Raw genomic sequence first — 23,210 nt, forward strand, 5'->3', positions numbered from 1 at the left:
GAGATTTACTTGGTTATGGTCTTTATAAATGCAGATTAAGAGGCCTTTCTTCCATAGCACTGATAGGTAGGTTTGAACTGCAAACCTTTAGGTTAGTAGTTCAGGGCAAAATGATTATGCCAGCCAGGGTCCTTTCTATTACATTACATTGTCGTATGTTGTTGGTAGAGGATTGAGTCCAGGCTGATGAATGAGACTTTGGTCATTCAAAGTGAAGAAGTGGAAGGGAGTCAAAGGGCAGGATTACATAAGACTGTGGCATGATAAATGACACAAATGGCTTGAGATCAAGGCCTGCACACCCAGGAGTGTCTGTCTTCTTAGGCCCACTGTCACCATTCATGGGCCTGTATGCATCCAGCTTGGCCAAGCTCTATGTAACTGTAATTCCTCAGGTCATTGGATTAGCTTTCCCGCTGAAAGCCTGCTATGGAACAGCAGACTGTATCTTCAGGAAAAGAATTATTGATTCAGGAATATAGGAAACATTCTGGGCACTCCAATCCAGCTTTGCCCTAGGCCCCACCCCCAGAACAAGCAAAGAGAAGAAAATAATAATTAAAGAAGCACCATACTTTAGTTTTCCTCAAGATTCTCAGAATCTAGCTCTCCAAACAGTTTTCTAATGGTCTCTTCTGCTGAAATGGCACTGGATGCTCCATGGACAGCATTGTGCAAGATACTGGTTCCAAAATGGGCTCGTATGGAGTCTGGGGAGAGTAGCCTTGCTTCTTCTGGGTCTGTGGGTCCCATCAATCTTCTCCATTCTGAAACAGCATTCCACTTTGCCAGGACCAGAAGCAGACATGGGCCTCTGCAAGGAAAGATGGTTTCAAAAGATTTGGGCTATTTACAACTGCAGGGTTTGCATAATTGACCAACGGCAGTACCACAGCTTTGCCCAGAGGTCTCTCCTTATTCTGTGCTCTTCCGAGTACAATCTTCTTAGTCCCCCCCCCCCATTCTCCCTCTTCTAACAGGCTGTTGTGCTAGAAGAGTGCTATAGTTTAGTTCCAGGGAATTTTTTGTCAATGGAATCTTGTTTTTGTTACTTTGGGGGCCCATAAATAAAGACATTGTTTGAACACTGTGGTCAGCACTCAGATCTCTCTTGGATGAAGGTGTTGGTAGCCTGGCTATCCTTCAGCTATAAGCCTCTCCAGGGATGGCCATTGCTACATAGTCATATTGCTCAAGGTCATTCTTATTCCCAGAGTGGCCCACCTCCAGGGACTGATCTACAGGAGGGTATGAAGACCTGGCCCAATGCAAGGCACTTCTGAAGGGCCAATTTAGTTCTGATCAGAGAGATTAGTTTGAGGCTGCTTTTCATCCTGATTTCTCCCTCTTCCCAATCCTGATTCTTTCTCCTCCTTCCCACAGTACACCCTTAAAAATATCCTGCAACTTAACTTTGCTTCCTGAGGACTACAACTTGCAACAGATAGGAAAGTGAGTTTGTTTCCTAAGCTGCCGTGGAACAGTTACCGAAAGTCCCCAGTCTTCTGCTTATTGTTTGTGTCTCATTATTACATTCATTCAAAGTTTAAGGTATTATTATCAGAACTTTTTTTTTGGTTCCAAGCAATCTTTTGTTTGAACTCTATAAATTGTGCCTTTCTAAACTCACTGACAAATTGTTAGGTATTGAAAAAGAGACATAAAGATACTCATATATATACAAAACCAGTTACCTTCTAGTCTGACTCATGGTGACCCCCTGTATTATTGAGTAGAACTGCTCCATAGGGTTTTTAATGGCTGTGACCTTTTGAAAGCCAATTTCCAGGACTTTTTTCTGAAGCACCTCTGGGTGTATTTGAACTACCAACTTTTCAGTTGGTAGCTGAACAATTAACTATTCACACCACCTGTGTATACACATTATATATATATATATATATTACCTTACTGATTTTTTTAGTCTTTTTTTTGTGTGTATGCTTTTATATATATACTTATATATATATAAAAGCACACACACACAAAGACTCAAAAAATATCAGTAAGGTAATTCAAATAACTATGAACAATATATAAAAGGGAATCTCGAGATGCAACAAGTAAGAAGAGCACAGGCTCACAGGGCTCAGAGCACAGCCAAACACCAGCTTTGTGCCTGTGGATAAATTCCACCTCTGTGCTTCTGGTCCTTCATAACCAAAATGGAAATTAGAGTAAAATTACTTCATAGAGATGTGGTTAAATGAGATAAAGTGTATGTAATTTAGCATGAGGCCTAGAATTGAGTATAGCACTCACTATATGTTAGCCTTTAGTTCCTATGCATATTATAAAAGTATATGTTGTCAGGAAGAGATACCCATAATGTCATAGAAGAAAAGTTCCAGAAGAGCATGTTTGGTATCACAAAACATGCTTTTCTGGAACTTTCAAGTATATATACATACACACACACACACACACACATATATTTGTGTGTGTATATATATATGTGTGTGTATGTGTGTGTACATATTTATACACACACACAAAGAGTTTGGCAAATTGTCTACATATTTAAAAGAAAAAAAGACATATATAAAGACAATTAGCATTCATGTAGTGATTATTATGTGCAAGCACTGTTCCTACATTCAATCTATAGTTATTCAGCCCTCACAACACACCTATGAAGTAAGTGCCATTAATATATCTATTTTATAGATAGGGAAACTAAGGCACAAATTAAGTATGCTGACAAAGAAGGGCTTTAAATCAGATGGCCTCTAATTTTTTTGTGAAGATCTAAAGAAATAGTAGGAAAGAAGGAAGAAAGATGGAAGAGAATGAGGGAAGAAGGAATAGGGAAGGGAAGGGAAGAGGAGAGGAATGGAGAGAAGAAGGAAGATAAAAAAGAAATAAACTCTGAATGTTAACAGGGTGTCTATCTTTTCATGGATGAGATTATGTGAGAATGTTTTAATTCTTTTATGTATTTTTTAAAATTTCTATAATAAATAGTTATTATTTTTATAATGCAAAGAACTACATATCAGAAACTTACTCAAATAAAATTTGCAATACATCTTTATAAAAGTCCTTGTTTCTTATATTTAGATAAATGCAGTCTGCTAACTCTTTAGTTAGGAGTATTTCCTTCATATGTTTCACCTCAAATCCAGCCTCTTTAATAATCTTCAAGATATCATCTAGGGAAAGAAGATACTTTGTAATTATGCAGATTGACTACATTTTTGCTCTATAATCAAATAAACTAAAGAAAAAGTTTTACCTGCATACTATGGCTTAAAAAACCCCAAACTATGCTAAACTAAACTAAGAAAGCACAAATTAACATTCATAACTTTAATATCTTAATGCAGACCTTCAATCTCTGAGTCCTACCATTCCAGAAACTACCTGAAATATCTCAAACAAAACTCAAACTCACTGCCCTCGAGTCAGTTCCGATTTATAGTGACTCCTCCTTGGGTTTCTGAGGAGGGATCTTCACAGAAGTTGCTTGCCCAGTCTTCCTTCTGAGAGAGTGGCTGGTGAGTTTGAACTTCCAGTCTTCTGGTTAGCAGTCAAATGCCTTAAGCACCACACCACCAGAGCTCCCCCTGAAATATGTACAGCACTATAAAAGCTGTGTTTGTTGGTGGGGGGAGGCAGAGCTATTCCCATGCAAGGGATGAAGGCATATTGTCATCTCCATGCTATGGAGATGTCAAGGAGTTTCTGTTAGTTATTGATTGAAGAGGAAAGCTGATTGCAGTTCTTCTCCCTGAATAAGCAGTGTGTTGCTGGGGAAATTACTGAAGGAAATTGTGTCAGAACCTCACCAACACTGAATTTCTAGGACCATGTCCTATATGTTTCTATGATGTTCTCAAATCACATAAGGTGTAAGTCATTACTAAACTTTCAAAATATATATGTATACACAGTCATAGTATGTACTTAGAAATGTATTTACCTCTGGGAGGCTCTCTAACATCAGATATAAGTCCTTAGAAATCTATGCGTCATTAGAAAGTTATTTAGAAAATTTCTGAACTTAGACATAGAAACATGTAAGTATGTGAAGAACATGGTACACAGTCTTTAAATTAATTTTGAATGGGCATGCTTTAATTTAAAAAAAAAAAAAAGATGACATAGTTAATCTTTGTAAACTAGTCTTGAGACATAAATTTAACAACCTCATTAATCTCTAGCCTTGAAGAAAAAATGTGTCATTTGGCTAATGTCTAACCTGGAGAAAAGACAACATACTAGTCTTTGATGACACACTGCCCCTCACTGTGTGAAGCCAAAATGAGAATTTAACACACACAAAAGAAACAAACAAACAACAACAACAAAAACCAACCCTGAATTTCTGCTTACTCACTGAGAGCAAGCAAAAGCAAAGGATCATTTTCTAGTCTTTACTTTCTGTGAACTCTAAGAACCTGCTGAGAGATTGTGCCTGCAGCCCCCAACCTCAGGCCTTAGCTACAAAGGATTTCTGCTAAATTCAAGCCACAGTTAAACCTTCCTCTTGAGACCTGTCATTAAATGTAAATGCTTAAATTCTAAAAATTTGGACTCTGACTATTGAACTAACATTGTAATTTGTAATTGTTAATTATGTATTCTCTGATTCTAAAGGAATGTTGTCAGGTGTTACTTGCATGTTTTGCCATGACTACCCTGCAAAAAACTAAATGAGTATCTCTGCATTATGTTTAGGATAAGATCGTAGACAACATACAGCATTCTGGATAAAAAGGTGAGCCAGCTGAGAGACTGGGAATTTTCTGGTTAAATAGCCCTTTCTTTGCTCTAGATCAAAAGTACTGAGAAGTGAGTGGGCTGGGAACTAAAGGCCAGAGTAATTATATCCCAAAGAAAGCCTGAAGGAGAGTGGGCTTGGCCTCCTACAAAGAATCTTAGGCCAGGGTATGCCCTAAGACAAGCATTGCCTGAATAGCTCAAGCTTCTCCAGAAAGAATGTCACACAAAGATAACAAATTAACATTCATAACTTTAACACTGAAGGCTTGTTACAACATTAAATATAATACAGAAAGCTGACTGTGAAGAGTGGTTCAGATGAGACAAGAAAATATTGGCAGCTATTAAAATGCACTGCAAGACTATGATATTTAAAATGGTAAAATATGGAGGCAATAAGAGGAATCTATACTAGAAGGAAGGTTGGGCAATCCTACTTCCGTAGTGATACTGCCTCGGAAACCCAAGGAGGGGTCGCTATGAGTCAGGGCCGGCTCAAGGGCAAACAACAACAACAACAACAATACTAGAATAGAAAGCACAGAAGCTAACCTAGATATATAGTACTGTTAATTATATGAGTAGGAGGTTTTTCAAATCAATGGGGAAAGAATGCATTATTTAATCAATGTACACAATTAAATAATTATGGAAATATTTGTTAGTTAATTTTTAAAATGATTTATATGAACCTCACAATTAAACCAAAATAAATTTTATATGGATTAACGTTATATAAAAAAATAACATTGAATTTTTAAAATATGGAAGTGTGCTCACACACACACACACAAATGTTAAGTTAAATGTTGGAATAAGAAAAGCCATTCACAATCTATAAAATGATGCCTTGATTGATTGTTTCCCCAAAAGGAAGTCGCTAGGTGGTGCAAACTGTTAACACACTCAGCTGCTAACTGAAAGGATAGAGGACTGAGTATACACCAAAAGGTGCCTCAGAAGAAAGGCCTGGTCATCTACTTCTGAAAAATCAGCCACTGAAAACTTTATGGAACACAGTTCTACTCTACACACAAGGTCATCATGAGTCAGAATTAATTCAACAACGACTATTTTATTTACTTACTTTTTAGATAATGGTAACTGCTACATGGGACTAGAGTGCTACAACACATGTTGAATATTGTAGAACTCTTAGTTTTTAACATTTGTTAGGCTCATATTGTAATTATTTGTTGCTCTGTATCTCCCATTTGGGAGCTCTGGTAGCGTCGTGCCTAAGGTACTTGAATGCCAATCAGAACTCTGGTGATTCAAACTCACCAGCCACTCCTCAGAAGGAAGGTTGGGCAATCTACTTCCATAGTGATACCACCTCGGAAACCCAAGGAGGGGTGGCTATGAGTCAGGTCCAACTTGATTGCACATAGCAACAACAACAATCTCCCATTTAAATGTGAGTTTCTGAATAACTTGTGTTCATCTTCTAGATGTTCAGGACATGCAAATGTTCAGATAATGGTTGGTGAACTAGGTAATGGGAAAACAAATGTAAACAGGACATAAACTCTCCCTTCAGAGAGTATGGTGAGGAGGCCATTACTACAGATGCATCATGAAAATACTGTGATCCTTATTACAGAGTTATGTACAAGGTTTCTGTAACCAAGGGCGTGGGAGGAACTATTAGTTCTCTTTGGGGAGGTCAGGAATGACTTCTCAGAGAAGATGACCTTTGTGTTGCATAAAAGATAAGGAGTGACAACCAAGCCAACAAGAAGAGAAAGGTCATTTGAGGCAGAATAAGCAACATACTCAAAGTTCAGAGGTGAGAAAGAAAGTGACAGAAGTGGAAACTCATTAGAGATGAAAATGGTGAAATAATAGAGAAAAGTTTATAAAGGGCTATGCCTTGTGATGAAACTTGGGCTTTGCTCTGAAGGCATCAAGGAATATTTAAAGCATTCTAAGTAGAAACATTCAGATTTGCACTCCAGAAAGTTAATTTCCTCAGCAGTTTAAAGAATAAGTTAGGATGGTGGAGGATAGATATGTTATTAGAGTTAGACTAAAGGCAAGATGACTTGTTTGAAAACTAATGTACAAATCCAGGTGAGTAGTACAGTGGCCTAAAGAAAGATAATGCCAATGGGGAAGGACTCATTGATGATATATTTAGGGATTTTTTTTTTTATGCAGACAGATAGATAGAACTTAATATTTGTTGAATGAGAACTAATTCAAACATACCCTAGTTACTGATGCTACTTTTAGGGAGAAGATATTTTGTAATAGATATCAAGTAAATAAATTTCATTGAGTTAAGATCACTAACATTACTTATTTTAGTTGATAAAGGATACACATATTTTAGAAGTTTGATTAACTTATTAAATTAATTTGTTGTTGTTGCTGTTATGTGCCGTCAAGTCGGACCCGACTCATAGCGACCCCTCCTTGGTTTTCTGAGGCAGTATCACTATGGAAGTAGATTGTCCCATCCAATTACCTTAATTAAAATGACTAAGAGTTGGTGAGTAGGATAATGGTGACCACTTAAACTTGAATCTGCCCACATCTTCTAACAATGTTTCATATCAATATGGAATCCACATCTATGCCATAACTGTTACTTTTGTTAGGTGCTGTTGAGTCAATTTTCAACCCATAGCGACCTATATGACAGAGCAGAACTACCCCATAGATTTTTTTAGTCTGTAATTTTCATGGGAGCAAATTGCCAGGCCTTTCACCCATGAAACTACTGGGTAGGATCAAGCCACCAACCATTCCATTAGCAGCTGAGTACTTAACTGCTGTCCCTCTAGGGGTCCTTTTATGCTATAAATTATTTATGCTATAATAAATACCAAATTTATTATATAAATTTATAATTTATTAGGAGCTCTGGTAGCATAGTGCCTAAGGCACTTGACTGCTCACCAGAAGGCTGGCGGTTCAAACCCACCAGGCACTCCTCGGAAGGAAGGTTGGGCAATCCTACTTCCGTAGTGATACTGCCTCGGAAACCCAAGGAGGGGTCACTATGAGTCGGGGCCGACTCGACGGCAAAACAACAACAACAACAACAGCATAATTTATTATGCTCTAATAAATACCAAAAAACCAAACTCACTACCTTTGAGTTGATCCAGCCTCACAGTGTCACAACACCACCAGAGCTCCCAATTGCCCAATCTTCCTTCTGAGGAGTGTCTGGTGGGTTTGAACCTACAGCCTTCTGGTTAGCAATCAAATGCCTTAGGCACCAGAGCTCCTTATAGCATAAATAGGAGAAGATAATAAAAACTTCTGTTTAAATGCTAGCTGGGAAATAAATATTTGAAACCTGCAGAAGACAGCTCTAGAGTCCAACAAGGATTAAGTGAGAGGAAGGACAGTAATGCAGGGTCATATCAGTGGTAGAACAGACAACATCAACTAGGGGCAAACTCCAGGAGGAAAGAGGTGTAGCCTGAGCAGGAAATTATTGAAAACAAATCTGGAATCCAATGGATAAGAGTACAAATGATAGAGAATCAAAAGGATGGGGCTAAAACATTTTGTGGAAGCAGAAATGAAAATCTTTTTCTATTTTTTAGGAAAAGAAGGAGCAGCTTGAAAAAGAAAAGTCCCTTCAAATACTTGGAGATGAATGGAGAGGGAGCAAGTGGCTGAGGTTAATGTTCTACAAAAATAGGAGTTGGATCCACCCCCAGCCCCCACCAAGACCCTATTTATAAATGGGAACTGGACTTCACCATACAAAAGAAAGAGAAACTTTAAACACTCTAAAAAGAAACACTCTAAAAAGAAACTGAGCAAAATAACTCAAACTTTCAAGATCCAAACCCTCTAGTGAATCATTGTCTGAAGTTAAAATGTACAGGAAAATCCAACGCACTCTATAATAAACATAACAAGCCATCCTAAATCCATATTAAATGATCATACAAAGACAAAAGAAACAAAAATTAAAATTATTCATCTGATTTTTTAAAAAAATCCTCCTTTACTCCACTTAAAAAATAAAATCAGAACGCAGAAAAAACATGGCTGAAGATAATTGTAACATAACATTCCAACATGAATTAAGTATCATTAACCAAACACTTGGGACAAAAAAATATATCATGGATCAGAGCTTCAAACTCAAAAGAAGAAATGGCCAAAGAATACGCAGATTCAAAATACAAAAACTGAAGATCCTAGATGGAGTGGGAGAACAATGTGGAACAAAACTCAAAATCATTGAAAAAAGAAAAACAGGTTGACTGATCCGATAGCGCCTGATGAGACCCCCAAGACTATGGTCCCTAATTACTCTTCAGGTCTGGAATAAACTCATTCCTGTGGCATCCAGCCAAACGACAGGCAGATAGGGTAAACATTTACAACAGGTAGATACACTCCTTAGAAAGATCCATCATGGGAGAACAGAAGGGCAGTATTAGCACAGGGAGATAGTTCAGGGGGCAGGAATGCACAGGAAAGAAGGACTCAGGAGGAAGTGGGAGGAGAGCTGCTACATTGTGGGGAATTACAGTCAATGTCCTGAAACAAAATGTGTATGAACTGCTGTATGGAAGATGAATTTGCTTATAAACTTTCAACCAAATCACAATAAAAAATAAAATAAAATAAGAACTGACTGCACTCAAGAAAGAAATTGAAGGAAAAGAGAAAACTATAGCATATAATAAAGACTAATTTACACTAAAGGACAAGAGATTAGGAATAAAAATAACCAAGAGAGGGAAAACCAAATAAAGAAAGAGAAGATGATGATAGAGAACGTAATGGATACAGAAGTTAAGTAAAGACAAGCATATTATATCATATTTATTAAGACACTGGACTTCATCAGACCAAAAGAAGAACATTACAAACTACTAAGAAATGAGTAAGCCAATCAAATCCTCATAAATTCCCAGAGAACTCATTGTTATTACCAATGAAATTCCTGTGGAAGAAAAGCAAAGGAATGGAATAACTAAAATGATAAACCAAGAAATCCTTCCTGCAGAAAAAGAAGGTATGTATCTAGGCACTGAAAGGTACTAATATGTACCTGGGGAAATAGATGAAGAAGAGATCATCTCTGAGATATATGCTAGCAATAGTAGCAATACTACTAGACTTTAGAGATAAAGGAAAAACACCCTGTGCTGCTGTCAAGTCAACTGTGACTCATAGTGACTCCTCCTTGAGTTTCTGAGGCGATGTCGCTACGGAAGTAGATTGCTCAATCTTCCTTCCGAGGAGTGGCTGGTGGGTTTGAACTGCCAGCCTTCTGGTTAGCAGTCAAATGTCTTAGGCACCACACCACCAGAGCTTCTATATATATATATATATATATATATATAGAGAGAGAGAGAGAGAGAGAGAGAGAGAGAAAGAGCATTAGGTGCCATTGAGTCATTCATACTCATGATTGTATGATTCTATGCACAATAGAACGAACATTGCCTGGTTCTGCACCGTTCTCACAACTGGTGCTATGTTTGAACCCATTATCGCATCTACTGTGTCAATCCATCTCGTTGAGGGGCTTACTCTTTTTTGGTGACCCTCTACTTTACAAAGCATGATGTCCTCCTCCAGGGACTGGTCCCTCCTGATAACACATCCAAAGTACATGAAATAAGATCTTGCCATTCTCATTTCTAAGGAGCATCCTGACTATACTTCTTCCCAGAAAGATTTTTTCATTCTTCTGGCAGTCCATGGTATAGTCAATATTCTTCCCCAACACCATAATTCAAATACATCCATTGTTCTTTGGTCTGCCTTATTCATTGTCCAGTTCTCAGAAGCATATGAGACAATCAAAAATACAACAGCTTAGTCAAATTGACATATTTGCTTTTTAACATTTTAAAGAAGTTTTTTTTTGCAAAAGATTTGCCCAATGCAATATGTTGTTTGATTTCTTGACTGTGACTTTCATGGGCACTAAATGTGGATCCAACTAAAATGAAATCTTTGACAACTTCAATATTTTCCCCATTTACCCTGATGTTGCTTATTGGTCCACTTGTGAGGATTTTTGTGTTCTTTATGTTGAGGTGTAATTGATACTTCAAGTCCTCTTCAACTTCAGCAAGCAAGGTTATGTCCTCTGCATATCACAGGCTTTTAATGAGTTTCTACCAGTCCTGATGTCACATTATTCTTCATATCATCCAGCTTCTGGAATTACTTGCTCAGCATAAAGTCTGAAAAATGTGGTGAAAGGATACAACTCTGATTTTAAGCCACACAGTATCTCATTCTGTTTGACCAACTGTCTCTTGGTGTATGTACAGATTCCTCATAAGCACAATTAAGTGTTCTGGAATTCCTGTTCTTCACTATGTTATCCATAATTCATTGTCATCTACATAGTCAAATGCCTTTATATAGTCAATAAAACATTGGTAAAGACCTTTCTGGTATTTGCTTTCAGCCAAGATCCATCTGACATCAGCAATGATATCCCTCATTCCACTGAAACATCTCAATTGGTATCTCTTCAATCTCTGAAGTTTTGTTTCACATCAATGCCTTCAGTGTAGCTTGAACTTCTTCATTAAGTACCATTGGTTCTTGATCATATGCTACCTCATGAAATGGTTGAATTGATCAATTCTTTTTGGAACAATGATGCTGAGTATTCCTTCCATCTTCTTGTGATGCTTCCTGTGTCATTCAATAATCCTTCAATACTGCAACTTGGTGCTTGAATTTCTTCATCTTTAGCTTGAGATATGCTGAGCATTTTCTTCCCTTTTGGTTTTCTAAGTCTAGGTCTTTGCTCATTTCATTATTATGTTTCACTTTGTCTTTTCAAGCTGTTTTTGAAATTTTCTGTTCAGTTCTTTTACTTTATTATTTCTGCCATTTACTGTAGCTATTCTATGTCTAAGGGTCTCTTCTAACACCCATTTTTGTTTTTTTTCTTCCTTTCCTGTCTTTTTAATGACCTTGTCTTTTCTTCATGTTTGATGTTTTTAATGTCTTCTCACACTCATCTGGTTTTTGGTCATTGGTTATACGTCAAATCTATTCTTGACATACGGATTATACTCTGGAGGGATATACTCAAAGTTGCTCCTTAAGAAAATTAATACAAGTCTTTAAGAGCTAAGGGAGATCTGGTAGCATAATGCCTAAGGCACTTGACTGCTCACCAGAAGGCTAGTCGTTCGAACCCACCAGCCACTCCTCGGAAGGTTGGGTGGGCAATCTACTTCCATAGTGATACTGCCTCAGAAACCCAAGGAGGAGTCGCTATGAGTCAGGTCCAACTCTATGGCACACAACAACAACTATTAATTTTCTTCAGCTTCAATTTGAACTTGCATATGAGCAGTTGATGGTCAGTTTCTCAGTTGGCCCCTTGTCTTGTTCTGACTAATGACATTGAGGTTTTCCACTGTCTCTTTCCACAGATGTCATCTATTTGATTTCTGTGTATTCCATCCAGTAAGGTCCATGTGTATAGTTGCCATTTATGTTGTTGAAAAAATGTATTTTCAATGAATAAATTGTTGGTCTTGCAGAAGTCTAACATGTATGTATATAAAATGAAAAACTATGTGTCATAATAGAAAACATTCCTTCCTTCACACACACAAAATCTTTACAAAAAATTATCATATACTAGTTTTAAAAAATAATTTCAATAAATAAATAACATAAAGAGCATTCTCTAAGTACAATGCACTAAAGTGAAATGTTGTTGTTATATGCCATCGAGTCAAACCTGACTCATAGCGACCCCTTCTTGGGTTTCCAAGGCAGTATCACTACGGAAGTAGATTGACCCATCTTCCTTCTGAGGAGTGGCTGGTGGATTTGAACCGCCAGCCTTCTGGTTAGCAGTCAAGTGCCTTAGCCACTATGCTACCAGAGCTCCCAAAGTGAAATAGTAATAATAAAATTAAATAATGGTTTTCCACTTGTATATTTTTGAAAGTCTTTCTTTTTAAAACAAATTTCTTTATTAAATTATTCTAAATGGAAATTTTAAAAATTGCAGATTAAAAAAAAAGTGATAAGGAAACACTATTCATTAGAATCTGTAGGATATAATTAAAATGATGATAGAAGGAAACTATTTAATCTTAAAAATGTATACCCATATAAATGAAATAATATGCAATTCAAAAAATCCAGAGGAAATACATCAAACAAAACTACTAGGAAATAGAATTAAGGAAATAATAAAGATACAAACAAAAAATAATGAGTTAGAAAACAGAAAAAACAGTAGAATTCATAAATAACTCAAATTATGGTTGTTTGAAAGACTGAAAAATATAAAATGTCCACGTGGAAATAACCACTGAAACAGAGGAAACTAGACATAACAATAATAAGAGATTACTTTACAAACTATGTAAGTTAAATAGATAATTGCATAATAAAATAGAATTTTATAAAATTGATTTTAGCAGTGGCAAGACTTTTAAATAGATTAACTTCCATAAAGAAATAGAAAAAGCAGTCAAAGAATTATCCCACAAGAAGCAACAGGCCCAGATGTTTTTATAGGACAATTCTACCAAACCTTCAAATACCAATCCCGGTGCTGCTTAAACTTTTTCAGAACACTGAAAAAGAAGACATTTGCATTTTAGTGAAGTTGTTATCTAAACCTGATAAAATTGTACAAAAAATGAAAAGCACAAACTGTGAGGCTGAGGCCAGAGTCCTAATAGCCTCCAGGGAAATCTTTAACCAGAAACCTTTTAGTGCCAGGGATTCTAACAAGTCTTTTAACGTTGAGGATTCTAAACACTCCCTAGGGCCTTTATGTACCCTCCGGTCTCAGCAGGTATCAGAGATTTCCTTCGGATTCAGCACGCATCAGAGAAGTCCTCTGGAATCAGCGCGTATCAGAGATTTGCTCGGCTCCTGAAGTCTTCCACATATCAGTGCTCTGCATCCTCTCTAGATAATAATTCCCTAAGTAGACATTGGAGCTGAAGGTTCCAACACGTCCCCCAAAACCCCTTAGCAACAACCAATCATCTGTACCCCTTTGCCCTGGTGCTACTCCACCCCATATTTTTCTATAAAAATGTGATAATGAAGGAGCACAGGGTCTTTTGCTAAGGCCACTGCGCTGGCAAAGAGCAAGGACCCTAGCTTGAGCTAGCAAATAAACTTTCCTTTTGCATTTGCATTTTCGTGTGCTGGCAAATTCCTCGCGCCGAACAACTCCTTCACAACCTGGGCACAACAAAACTAGTCTCACTTTTAAGTCTCAGTGCAAAAACTTGCAAAGAAAATATAAGCAAATAGAATCCAGAAGCACATTTAAAAATACTTTATGTCTTATTTACTATTGGGCTGAGAGCCAGCCCTTAGGAGTGAGTTTTATCCCAGGCCCGAAGTATATCCCAGGGCCATAGTCTACTCAGCCCAGGGGGATGCACCACATACTCTACAAAGATATATCCCTTAGAGAAATATGCCATGGGGCACCAGAGGGGCAACATTCACACGGAGGAAAAGTAGGACACACAGGAGTGCATAACTAAGAAGGGCACAGGGAGGGGGGTGGTTACTGAGAAGGGAGAGGAGGAGAGTGGGTTAGCGCTGGAGATGGTAATTGGGGAGTGAAACCAAATGTACATGAAATGTTGAATGTAAAACAAATTCTGCTCTGTAAATTTGCACCTAAAGCACAATTTAAAAAAAATTTAAATTAAAATAATTAAATAAATAAAAGAAGTAGGAGCAGGGAGATTGAGGCTTTGCTTTAGTTAGTTGTCTGGGGTCTCACTGTGAGCCATGACACACTCAAGTGGCCCCAGAACACTCAGCAGTCCTATGAGCAAGGTATCAAAGATTTTGGAGAGAGGTGGAGGAGAGAGAGAGAGAGAATGAAAATGGGAGCAGGCCATGATGAAGCATTTGGAAAAAACAGGCACTTAGTCTGGGGGTATTAAACATTGCACAAATGGTCTACATGTTAAAGTTTAAGCAATAATAAATGGTTGTCAATAACAACAAGAAAATATGTCTAAGTGGAGAATGGAAGGATGGCTTAATATTAGAAAAATCATTTATGTATTTTTCCATGTTAATATATGTTGGGGAAATATAATTTAAGATAAAATATCCTGGAAACCTAGAAAACTTCTCCACAAAAGTAGAAGAGAAAGAAAATAGTGTTATTATTAAATAGGCATTAAGCCAGAATGAAGTGTATTGTAGACAATCGGCTAAAAAGATTGCAAAGCCAGAAAGAAATCTACCTTCTGATAAAACCAAACAGATACAACCCAACATTCCTGTCTCAAGATACATAATTACTAGTCCTCAAGTAAGAGGACTTGACTACATATTTGCTCTACAAAGTATATCTTAAATTCACCTGCTAATTAAGGTGGCATTAATGTCTGTTAAAGGAGTTGTGGTGGCAAATTGTGAAAAGCATTTGTTAACCAGAGAAGGTTGGTGGTTCAAACCCATGAGATGCTCCATGGGAAGAAGATGAGGCAATCTACTTCCCTAAAGATTTACAACCTTGGAAACCCAGTGGGGGTTGCTATATGAGTTGGAATCAACTCTTTGACAGTGGATTTATTATTATTATTATTATTATGTTTTTTGGTAATTCTTTTATACAATGGAATAAAATTTTCTCAAATCTTTAGGACAGCTCGATAGTTACATTGTGGAGCTAGACACTTCAGCTTCGATGGAGATAAAGAGATAGGGGTGTTATTTTCCTTGATATTTACATTTTAAAAACATTGATCCAACATTCTTGAAAAAGATATTCCTAGGTTGCAAAAGACTTAGTGAGATTTGAAAGTCAGCAAAAGACTTAGTGAGATTTGAAAAAGATTTACACACATCTTAAAGAGGCAGAGAAAGATTAACAATTATAAATTTTCTAAAATAAATGCTCCAAGAAAAGTACAGGGGTGTCACTTTCTCTTTCTCGACCAGGGAAAATTCAAGTTTTTCTTTTTTCAAAGTTGTGTTTACCCTTACACATATCTATGAAGGAAAAAAAAAAAGGTTTTTATTTCTATCAAGTCTGAAAAGGACTTTAACAAAATTCAGTACCTAATTCTGAATAAGTCAGGGGTGGGGATAGAGAGATGAATGACAGAGAAAGAGAGGGGAAGGAAGACAAGAACGGGGAGAAGAAGAGAGCAAAGAAAGAGAGAGAGCAAATATGGCAAAAGTTAACAATTATTATTCTTTCAACTTTTTTATAGTTTGGAAATTTTAAAAAGCATTTGGAGAAAAAAATATATACATTGGCTCTTATTTTTAAATATTTACCTCTGTTTTCATAAGATACATGAGGTTTAATCAGTGCTAAAGTGCTTTGAGGAGGAAAGAAATACTGTATTTCCTTTTCAGCAGTTTCCAGTGAATCACTTCCATACAATTGATTGATAGGCAAATTTTCCCTTGCAAACTGGGCACATAAGCTTTGGGGATAAAAAAGTCAAGTTCAAAAAATGTAACTAACAACAAAACAAAATGTTAACAAAACATTACTCATAAAACTATATAAATTATTCAATGCTTATGATTATTAAATAACTATATAAGTTAAATAAATTAAACAAGTATATAAATTATTCAATAGTCAACATCAACTGGGGCAACTTCTTCCTGGTTTTGCATTGTGCAAAAGGATTTAACCACAGTTACTTGGGCCATGCACCTTTCCCTCAAATAGTTAATATTCATTAGGAAGAAAGGAAGAAAGAAAGAATCATGATAATGGATATTAACAAATAAATATAAACAAATAAATGAATGTTATGCATAGTCAAAAAAATACAACCAATGAAATGTGGCTTGCACCACTTGTTGCATATGTGGTAATTGGGTGATTATGTAACTTCTATATAATTTTTGGGAGCTCTAGTGGCATAGTGCCTAAGGTATTTGACTACTAACCAGAAGGATGGGAGCTCTCATAGCGTAGTGCTTAAGGCACTTGACTGCTAGCCAGAAGGCTGGCGGTTCAAATCCACCAGCCATTCCTCGGAAGGAAGATGGGGCAATCTACTTCCATAGTTATACTGCCTTGGAAACCCAAGCAGGTGGCGCTATGAGTCAGTCCGACTCCACAGCACACAACAACAACCAGAAGGTGGTGGTTCAAACCCACCAGCCCACTCCTGGGAAGGAAGATTGGGCAATCTACTTCTGTACAGATACCGCCTCAGAAACACAAGGAGGGGTCACTATGAATTGAATTGACTCGACAATAGTGAGTTTGGTTTTGGTTTGGTGTATACTTTTGAGGAGCTCTGGTTGTGGTTAAGGCATTGGGTGCTAACCAAAAGGCCAGTGGTTTGAGTGCTCCACATGAGGAAGATGAGGCAAACTAATTCTGTAAAGATTTACAGCCTTAGAAACTGATGGGGGTTGCTATGAGTAGGAATCAACCCATCAGCAATGGGGATTTTTGGTTTCAAATATAAATATGACAATTAAACTTACTTTAAAAAGATTTTGAGGATATAATTAGATGACATATTTGAAATATATGATACATATCAATTCTGATTGATCCTATAGGACAGAGTAGAACTTCCCCACAGAGTTTCCAAGGCTGTAAATCTTCATGGAAGAAGACTGCCTCATCTTTCTTCCACAGAACAGGTGGTGGGATCTAACCACTGACTTTTTGGTTAGCAGCTGAAAGAATTGAAGAAAAAAATTAAGCCTCAAGTTGCAATATTGAGAGATTCTATGGGCAAAATGCTGAATGATGCAGAGAACATCAAAAGAAGATGGCAGGAATACACAGAGTCACTGTACCAAAAAGAAGTGGTCAATCTTCATCCATTTCAGGAGGTGGCATATGATCTAGAACCAATGTTATTGAAGGAGGAAGTCGAAGCTGCAGTGAAAGAATTGGCGAAGAACAAGGCTCCGGGAATTGACGGAATACCCATTGAGATATTTCAACAAACGGATGCCCCATTGGAGGCACTCACTTGGTTATGCCAAGAGATTTGGAAGACAGCTACCTGGCCAACTGACTGGAAAAAATCCATATGTGTACCCTTTCCAAAGAAAGGTGATCCCACAGAATGTGGAAATTATCGAACAATATCATTAATATCACACGCAGTAAGATCTTACTGAATAATTATTCAAAAACGGTTGCAGCAGTATATTGACAGAGAACTTCCAGAGGTGCAAGCTGGATTCAGAAGAGGATGTGGAACAAGAGTTATCAAAGCTGCTGTCAGATGGATCTTGGCTCAAGGCAAAGAATACCAGAAAGATGTTTACTTGTGTTTTATTGACTATGCAAAGGCATTTGATTGTGTGGATCATGACAAATTATGGATAACATTGAGAAAACTGGGAATTCCCAAGCACTTGATTATACTCATGAAGAATCTGTACCTTGACCAGGAGGCTGTCGATTGAAAGGAACAAGGGGACACTACATGGTTTAAAATCAAGAAGGGAGTGTGTTAGGGTTGTATCCTTTCCCCATATATATTCAATGTATATGCTGAGCAAATAATCTGAGAAGCTGGACTATATGAAAAAAAATGTGGCATCAGGATTGGAGGAAGAATCATTAACAACCTGAGATACACAGATGATACAACTTTGCTTGTTGAAAGTGAGGATGACTTGAAGCACTTACTGATGAAGGTTGAGGGAAACAGTCTGCAGTATGGATTATGTCTCAATATAAAGAAAACAAAAATCCTCACAACTGGACCAATGAGCAGCATCACAATAAATGGAGAGAAGATTGAGGTTATCAGAGAATTCACGTTGCTTGGTTCTACAATGGATGCCAATGGAAGCAGCAGTCAGGACATTAGATGACATGTAGCACTGGGAAGGTCAACCACAAAGGAATTGTTTCAAGTGCTGAGGAGCAAGGATGTCTCCTTGAGGATTAAGGTGCACCTGACACAAGCCAAGATATTTCCAATCACCTTGTATGCATGTGAGAGGTGGACAATGAATAAGTAAGACTGAAGAAGAGTTGATGCTTTTGAGTTGTGGTGCTGGCGAAGAATGCTGAAAGTACCATGGACAGACAAAAGAACTAACAGATCTGTCCTGGTGAAAGTGCACCCAAAATGTTCCTTGGAAGTGAGAATGGCCAGACTTCATCTCACCTACTTTGGTCATGTTGTCAGAAGGGACCATTCCCTGGAGACTGATGTCATGCTTGGTAAGATGGAGGGTCGATGAAAGAGGGGAAGGTCTTCAACGAGATGGATTGACATGGTGGATGTGATGATGGGCTCAAGTATAGCAGGGATCATGGAACTGGCATGAGATCAGGCGGTGTTTCGTTCTGCTGTGCATGGGGTTGCTATGAGTCGGAAACGACTCAACAGCACCTGACAACAACAACAACAACAATTTCCTACACTGTAAGAGAATACATTTCTGTTTGTTAAAGCCATCCACTTATGGTATTTCTGTTATAGCAGCACTAGATAACCAAGACAAGTCCTTTGTTATGCTGTTAAAAATGATTATTGGAAAAATTTGGAGAAAAGGCTGGAATAGAGGAAAATACAAAGGAGAATAATAGGTTGCTATATTTCTCTTTTATGCAAGTGGCCAGATTTCAGATTAGAGCAATGTAGAGTATAGAATCTGATACTCAAGTTCATAAAAGGTGTAGAGTTCTGAGGATAGTTGTTTGTAAAGCAGCATCAAAGAGCAGGTTGGAGCTAAGGAAACTGGAAAAGAGAGGGCCAATTAGAAGAAATAGTCAAGATGAGTTGGGAACTTGTGGCAAATTAAGTAACCTAAGGGCTGTGGATGGGAATACTCATTACATGGGGTAAGGATAGACAGTCACTGAGTGCTTTCACCTGGAGAAAATGTCTCTAGACTGGCACATAAAGTCCACCCCTCCAATCGCAACTTCTAGTCCATTATGCATGTAGCTGTGCATCTTATATTGATTAACAGTCCTCCCACTGCTGTCATGCATTGTATTCTATGTTTTATTTTACTTCAAAATTCTATGGCAATTCACTCACACCACTTGCAAGATATTTAACCCGTATTATTATTTATAGTAATTGTCTGGCTGAGGAGCAAAGACATAAGTTAATAGGGCTAAATATGGAGTAACATGTGTCCATGCAAGACAAGTCTGAGTCAAGAAGATCCTACTGAAAAGAAATCAATTTTTATATAAATGATGCTTCATAAATACTATTTATTGTGTTAACATAGTGGTCAAGCTCACTGCACCACATAGAGCATTTTTATTCTTGGCAACATGAAGAAGGAGCCATTTTCTCCCTAAATTGAATCCCTAACCTGAAATTAGCACAAAGAATTCAATCAAATTGCAATTAAGTTTGTTTTCCATCAGCTTAATGCCAGGCATGGATATGCATGAAATTCTTTCCCATTCCCCAGAGGGGAGCAAGCCCAACAACTATATTCAAAAAAATATTTAAAGTATATCCCCTATGTGCCAGGTAATGTGCCAGCTGTTGAGTTGGTTGCAAAGTTTAGCTAATTTCTAAGATTTATCAGTAAGCTAAGTAAGTGTTCCCACCAAATTGTAGACTACCCATCATTATCTTGAAACTCTGTTCCCACCAAATGGTAGGCTATACATCATTGTCTTGAAGCTCTTACAATCAATTAAAGGACTTGCACCTGCCAACCCAAGTCTTTATGTCAACATAGTTTGCCAACACACATTAAAAAGAATTTCTACTAAAGACCAGGTTGGCTGGATATTTCTTATAAGAAATGGCCTTTTGGCTTGGTATCCCTTCACTTACTGTTGTTGTGTGCCGTCAAGTCAGCCCTGACTCATAGTGACCCCTCCTTGGGTTTCCAAGGTGGTATCACTATGGAAGTAGATTGCCCAGCCTTCCTTCTGAGGAGTGGCTAGTGGGTTTGAACCACCAGCCTTCTGGTTAGCTGTCAAATGCCTTAGGCACTACGCTACCAGAGCTCCTACTATTTAGCCCTAAACCAAGAATCCTACCACCTTCTTTTGCAAAACTTTGGCTGTCTTCAACTTGGCATTGGGCTGGGTCTCCAGTCATAAGCTATCCATTCCTTCCCTAGAAAAATTAGCTTTTCTGAAATACTCCATGTTACTGGAGCTGTAGTTTATATACCCCATACCAAAAAAAAAAAAAAAGAAATTTCAGTAGATCCCATGAATAAAGCTGGAGGCTCTTGATGTGAATCCTACCTCTCTGGAGCATATTCTCTGGCTTCTTCAACAGACTTTGGTCCCAGTAATTCTTTCCAGTGTTTCAAACCATTATCTCCTAGTAAAACAAGGACTAAAGATGGGCCACTGTTCAAAAACGTAAAAGAAACAAAAAAAAAAAAAAAAAGAAGAAGAAAAAGTTTATAGAAATATGACTCAGTACCTAAAAATATGTCAAAATAATCCTTCTATTGGGATCTAAATTTAACTTCAATTGTTATACTTGAGAGAGAATATTTGTAAAAGGATGACAGTAGTAAAAGAAGACAAAGTGAAGGACTTTGTTTTTGATAGGGTGGCTCCTACATTGTTGTCATATTCCTACTCATTGCTATGGCCTTGCTGGATTTCTGCCTCAGCTGCTGTTTCAGCTATTCTGGAAACCTCAGGGACTTTAGAAATACTAAAGCCCTTCAGAGACAGTTTTCTGCTTGACTTTATAATGTTGCACATCCCAGGTTTCTACTGTTCCACTCAACTGGACTCCAGATACTTCTTGTGATACCTTTCAATTGCTCCAATAACATTACAAGAATATTAGAGAAGCCAGACAGTTGAGCAGAAAATCAGGATGGGGGTGGGGCTGATAAAGAAGTAGACTCAAGACATGTTCACAGAATTGAGAAGCTGGGCAACTTGAACAGAATCTGGGGTTAAAAGAAGGTTTAAATGGTTCTGAAATAAAGCAGACTCTCCTTTCTAAACCTCAACTCCACTTTACCTGGTCATGTTTTCTATAAGATTCTCAAAATAGTCTTCCTTTTCATAATCCTTGCAGAATGTTTGTGCTTCTTCTTTCGATAATACTATTTGTCTTTGCATCAGTATTTTAAAGCCTTCTTTTTCAATAATTTCCAAAACACCTTCCAAATGAAACAGTCACATAATAAGTTTCAAACTGTTATTGGTTACATACCCTATGTATATCATGAAAGTATATAATACATTTTGTTCTTTTTATATAATGAAATTTTATAAATAAATTTTATTTATATAATGAAATTTAAAAGTTAGCAAAAACAGCTCTTTAGGCTTCAATTTTAGGTAAATAATAACTCTTACCATATAAAATTATATTGCTGTTTCAAATTTTCCATCACTTAGAAATGATTTGCGTGAATATATACACACACACAAAAAAAAAAAAACCAAAGAGGTATCTGATTAGCAAATATTTTCTTGAGGTGTAATTTGAGTGTGTGTGTACAGCTAAACCAAAACCAAGCCCATTGCTGTTAATCCATTCTAACTCACAGAGACCCTACAGGACATAGTAGAACTGCCCAACAGGGTTTCCATGATTTTAAATCTTTATGAAAACACACTGCCACATCTTTCCCCTGTAGAGCAACTAGAGGGTTTGGACCTCTGACCTTTCAGTTAGCAATCTAGTGCTTTAACCACTGAGCCAGTAGAGCTCTCAATAACAAAAGTACCAACCAACACAATTACGTAAGTTTTATATGTAACTTTTATATTCAATATCCTTTATTTTATTTGACTCACTTGGGAAACTATGAATTGATTAGATACTCAAAAGATACCTGGAAGTATTTCTCAACCCCATTCTCTCTTGCCTGCTTCCCATTGTAGAAGGCTAGAAGATCCAACACTCACTTCATTCTTCCTTGTGGATAGTAATGTTACTCAGATCGGGGTCAGTGAGATACAAAGGAAATGTGCTGAGGGTACTTCTGAGAGAGGTATATAGGCAGAGCCTCTCTGTCCTACACCACCTCTGCTTCTTTCTTTTGAACATTTAGGGCACAGAGTGCTTGGTGCCACAGAGACCATCTTGCAACAGAAGGGGTAAGTCAAGAGCAAAAAACACTGAGTCAGGGTCCTGACAGCATTTAGCCTTCATCAGGCCAAAAATGTCTTCTGACTGATAAATCCCCTCTCCCTCACTGGATATAGAGTTAACAAACTACAAATAAACAAACAATTGCAAGGACAGAGTGAAACAAGCAATATATTCTTTCTTTTGGAAATGGATAGTGATGATGGTTGTACCACAAGATAAACATAATTGATGTCACTGTATTGTACAAGTAAAAAATATTAAAATGGCAAGTGTTTATATATATATAATATATATACCCACACACAAACATATATACACACACATATATATATACACACAAATTTACATATACACACACACACACATATACATATACATATTGTGTTGGATTGGGTTCTCTAGAGAAACACAAAAACCAGCAAAGTATATATATATATATTTATAGAGAGAGAAAGAGAGAGAGAGAGAAATTTATCTTAGATAAATGGCTCACAAGCGTGTAGAAGC

The 23,210-nt window shown here is 37.3% G+C and overlaps 1 protein-coding gene across 1 annotated transcript in view; it reads right to left on the reverse strand.

Moving 5' to 3' along the window:
* Positions 1-576: 576 nt before the first annotated feature.
* The window catches only part of NME8 (NME/NM23 family member 8), an 88,934-nt gene continuing 66,300 nt past the window's right edge, over positions 577-23,210 (reverse strand). The window contains exons 11-15 of the mRNA XM_007950106.1: positions 21,621-21,762; positions 20,879-20,986; positions 15,979-16,130; positions 3,008-3,152; positions 577-814 (exon numbers count right to left, since the gene is read on the reverse strand). Of these exons, the coding sequence (XP_007948297.1) occupies positions 577-814; positions 3,008-3,152; positions 15,979-16,130; positions 20,879-20,986; positions 21,621-21,762 (785 nt within the window). The remainder of the gene's footprint in view (positions 815-3,007; positions 3,153-15,978; positions 16,131-20,878; positions 20,987-21,620; positions 21,763-23,210) is intronic.

The sequence above is a fragment of the Orycteropus afer genome, unplaced genomic scaffold (genome assembly GCF_000298275.1).
Source record: "Orycteropus afer afer isolate SDZICR_OR568_19922 unplaced genomic scaffold, OryAfe1.0 scaffold00263, whole genome shotgun sequence".
Lineage (NCBI taxonomy): Eukaryota > Metazoa > Chordata > Mammalia > Tubulidentata > Orycteropodidae > Orycteropus > Orycteropus afer.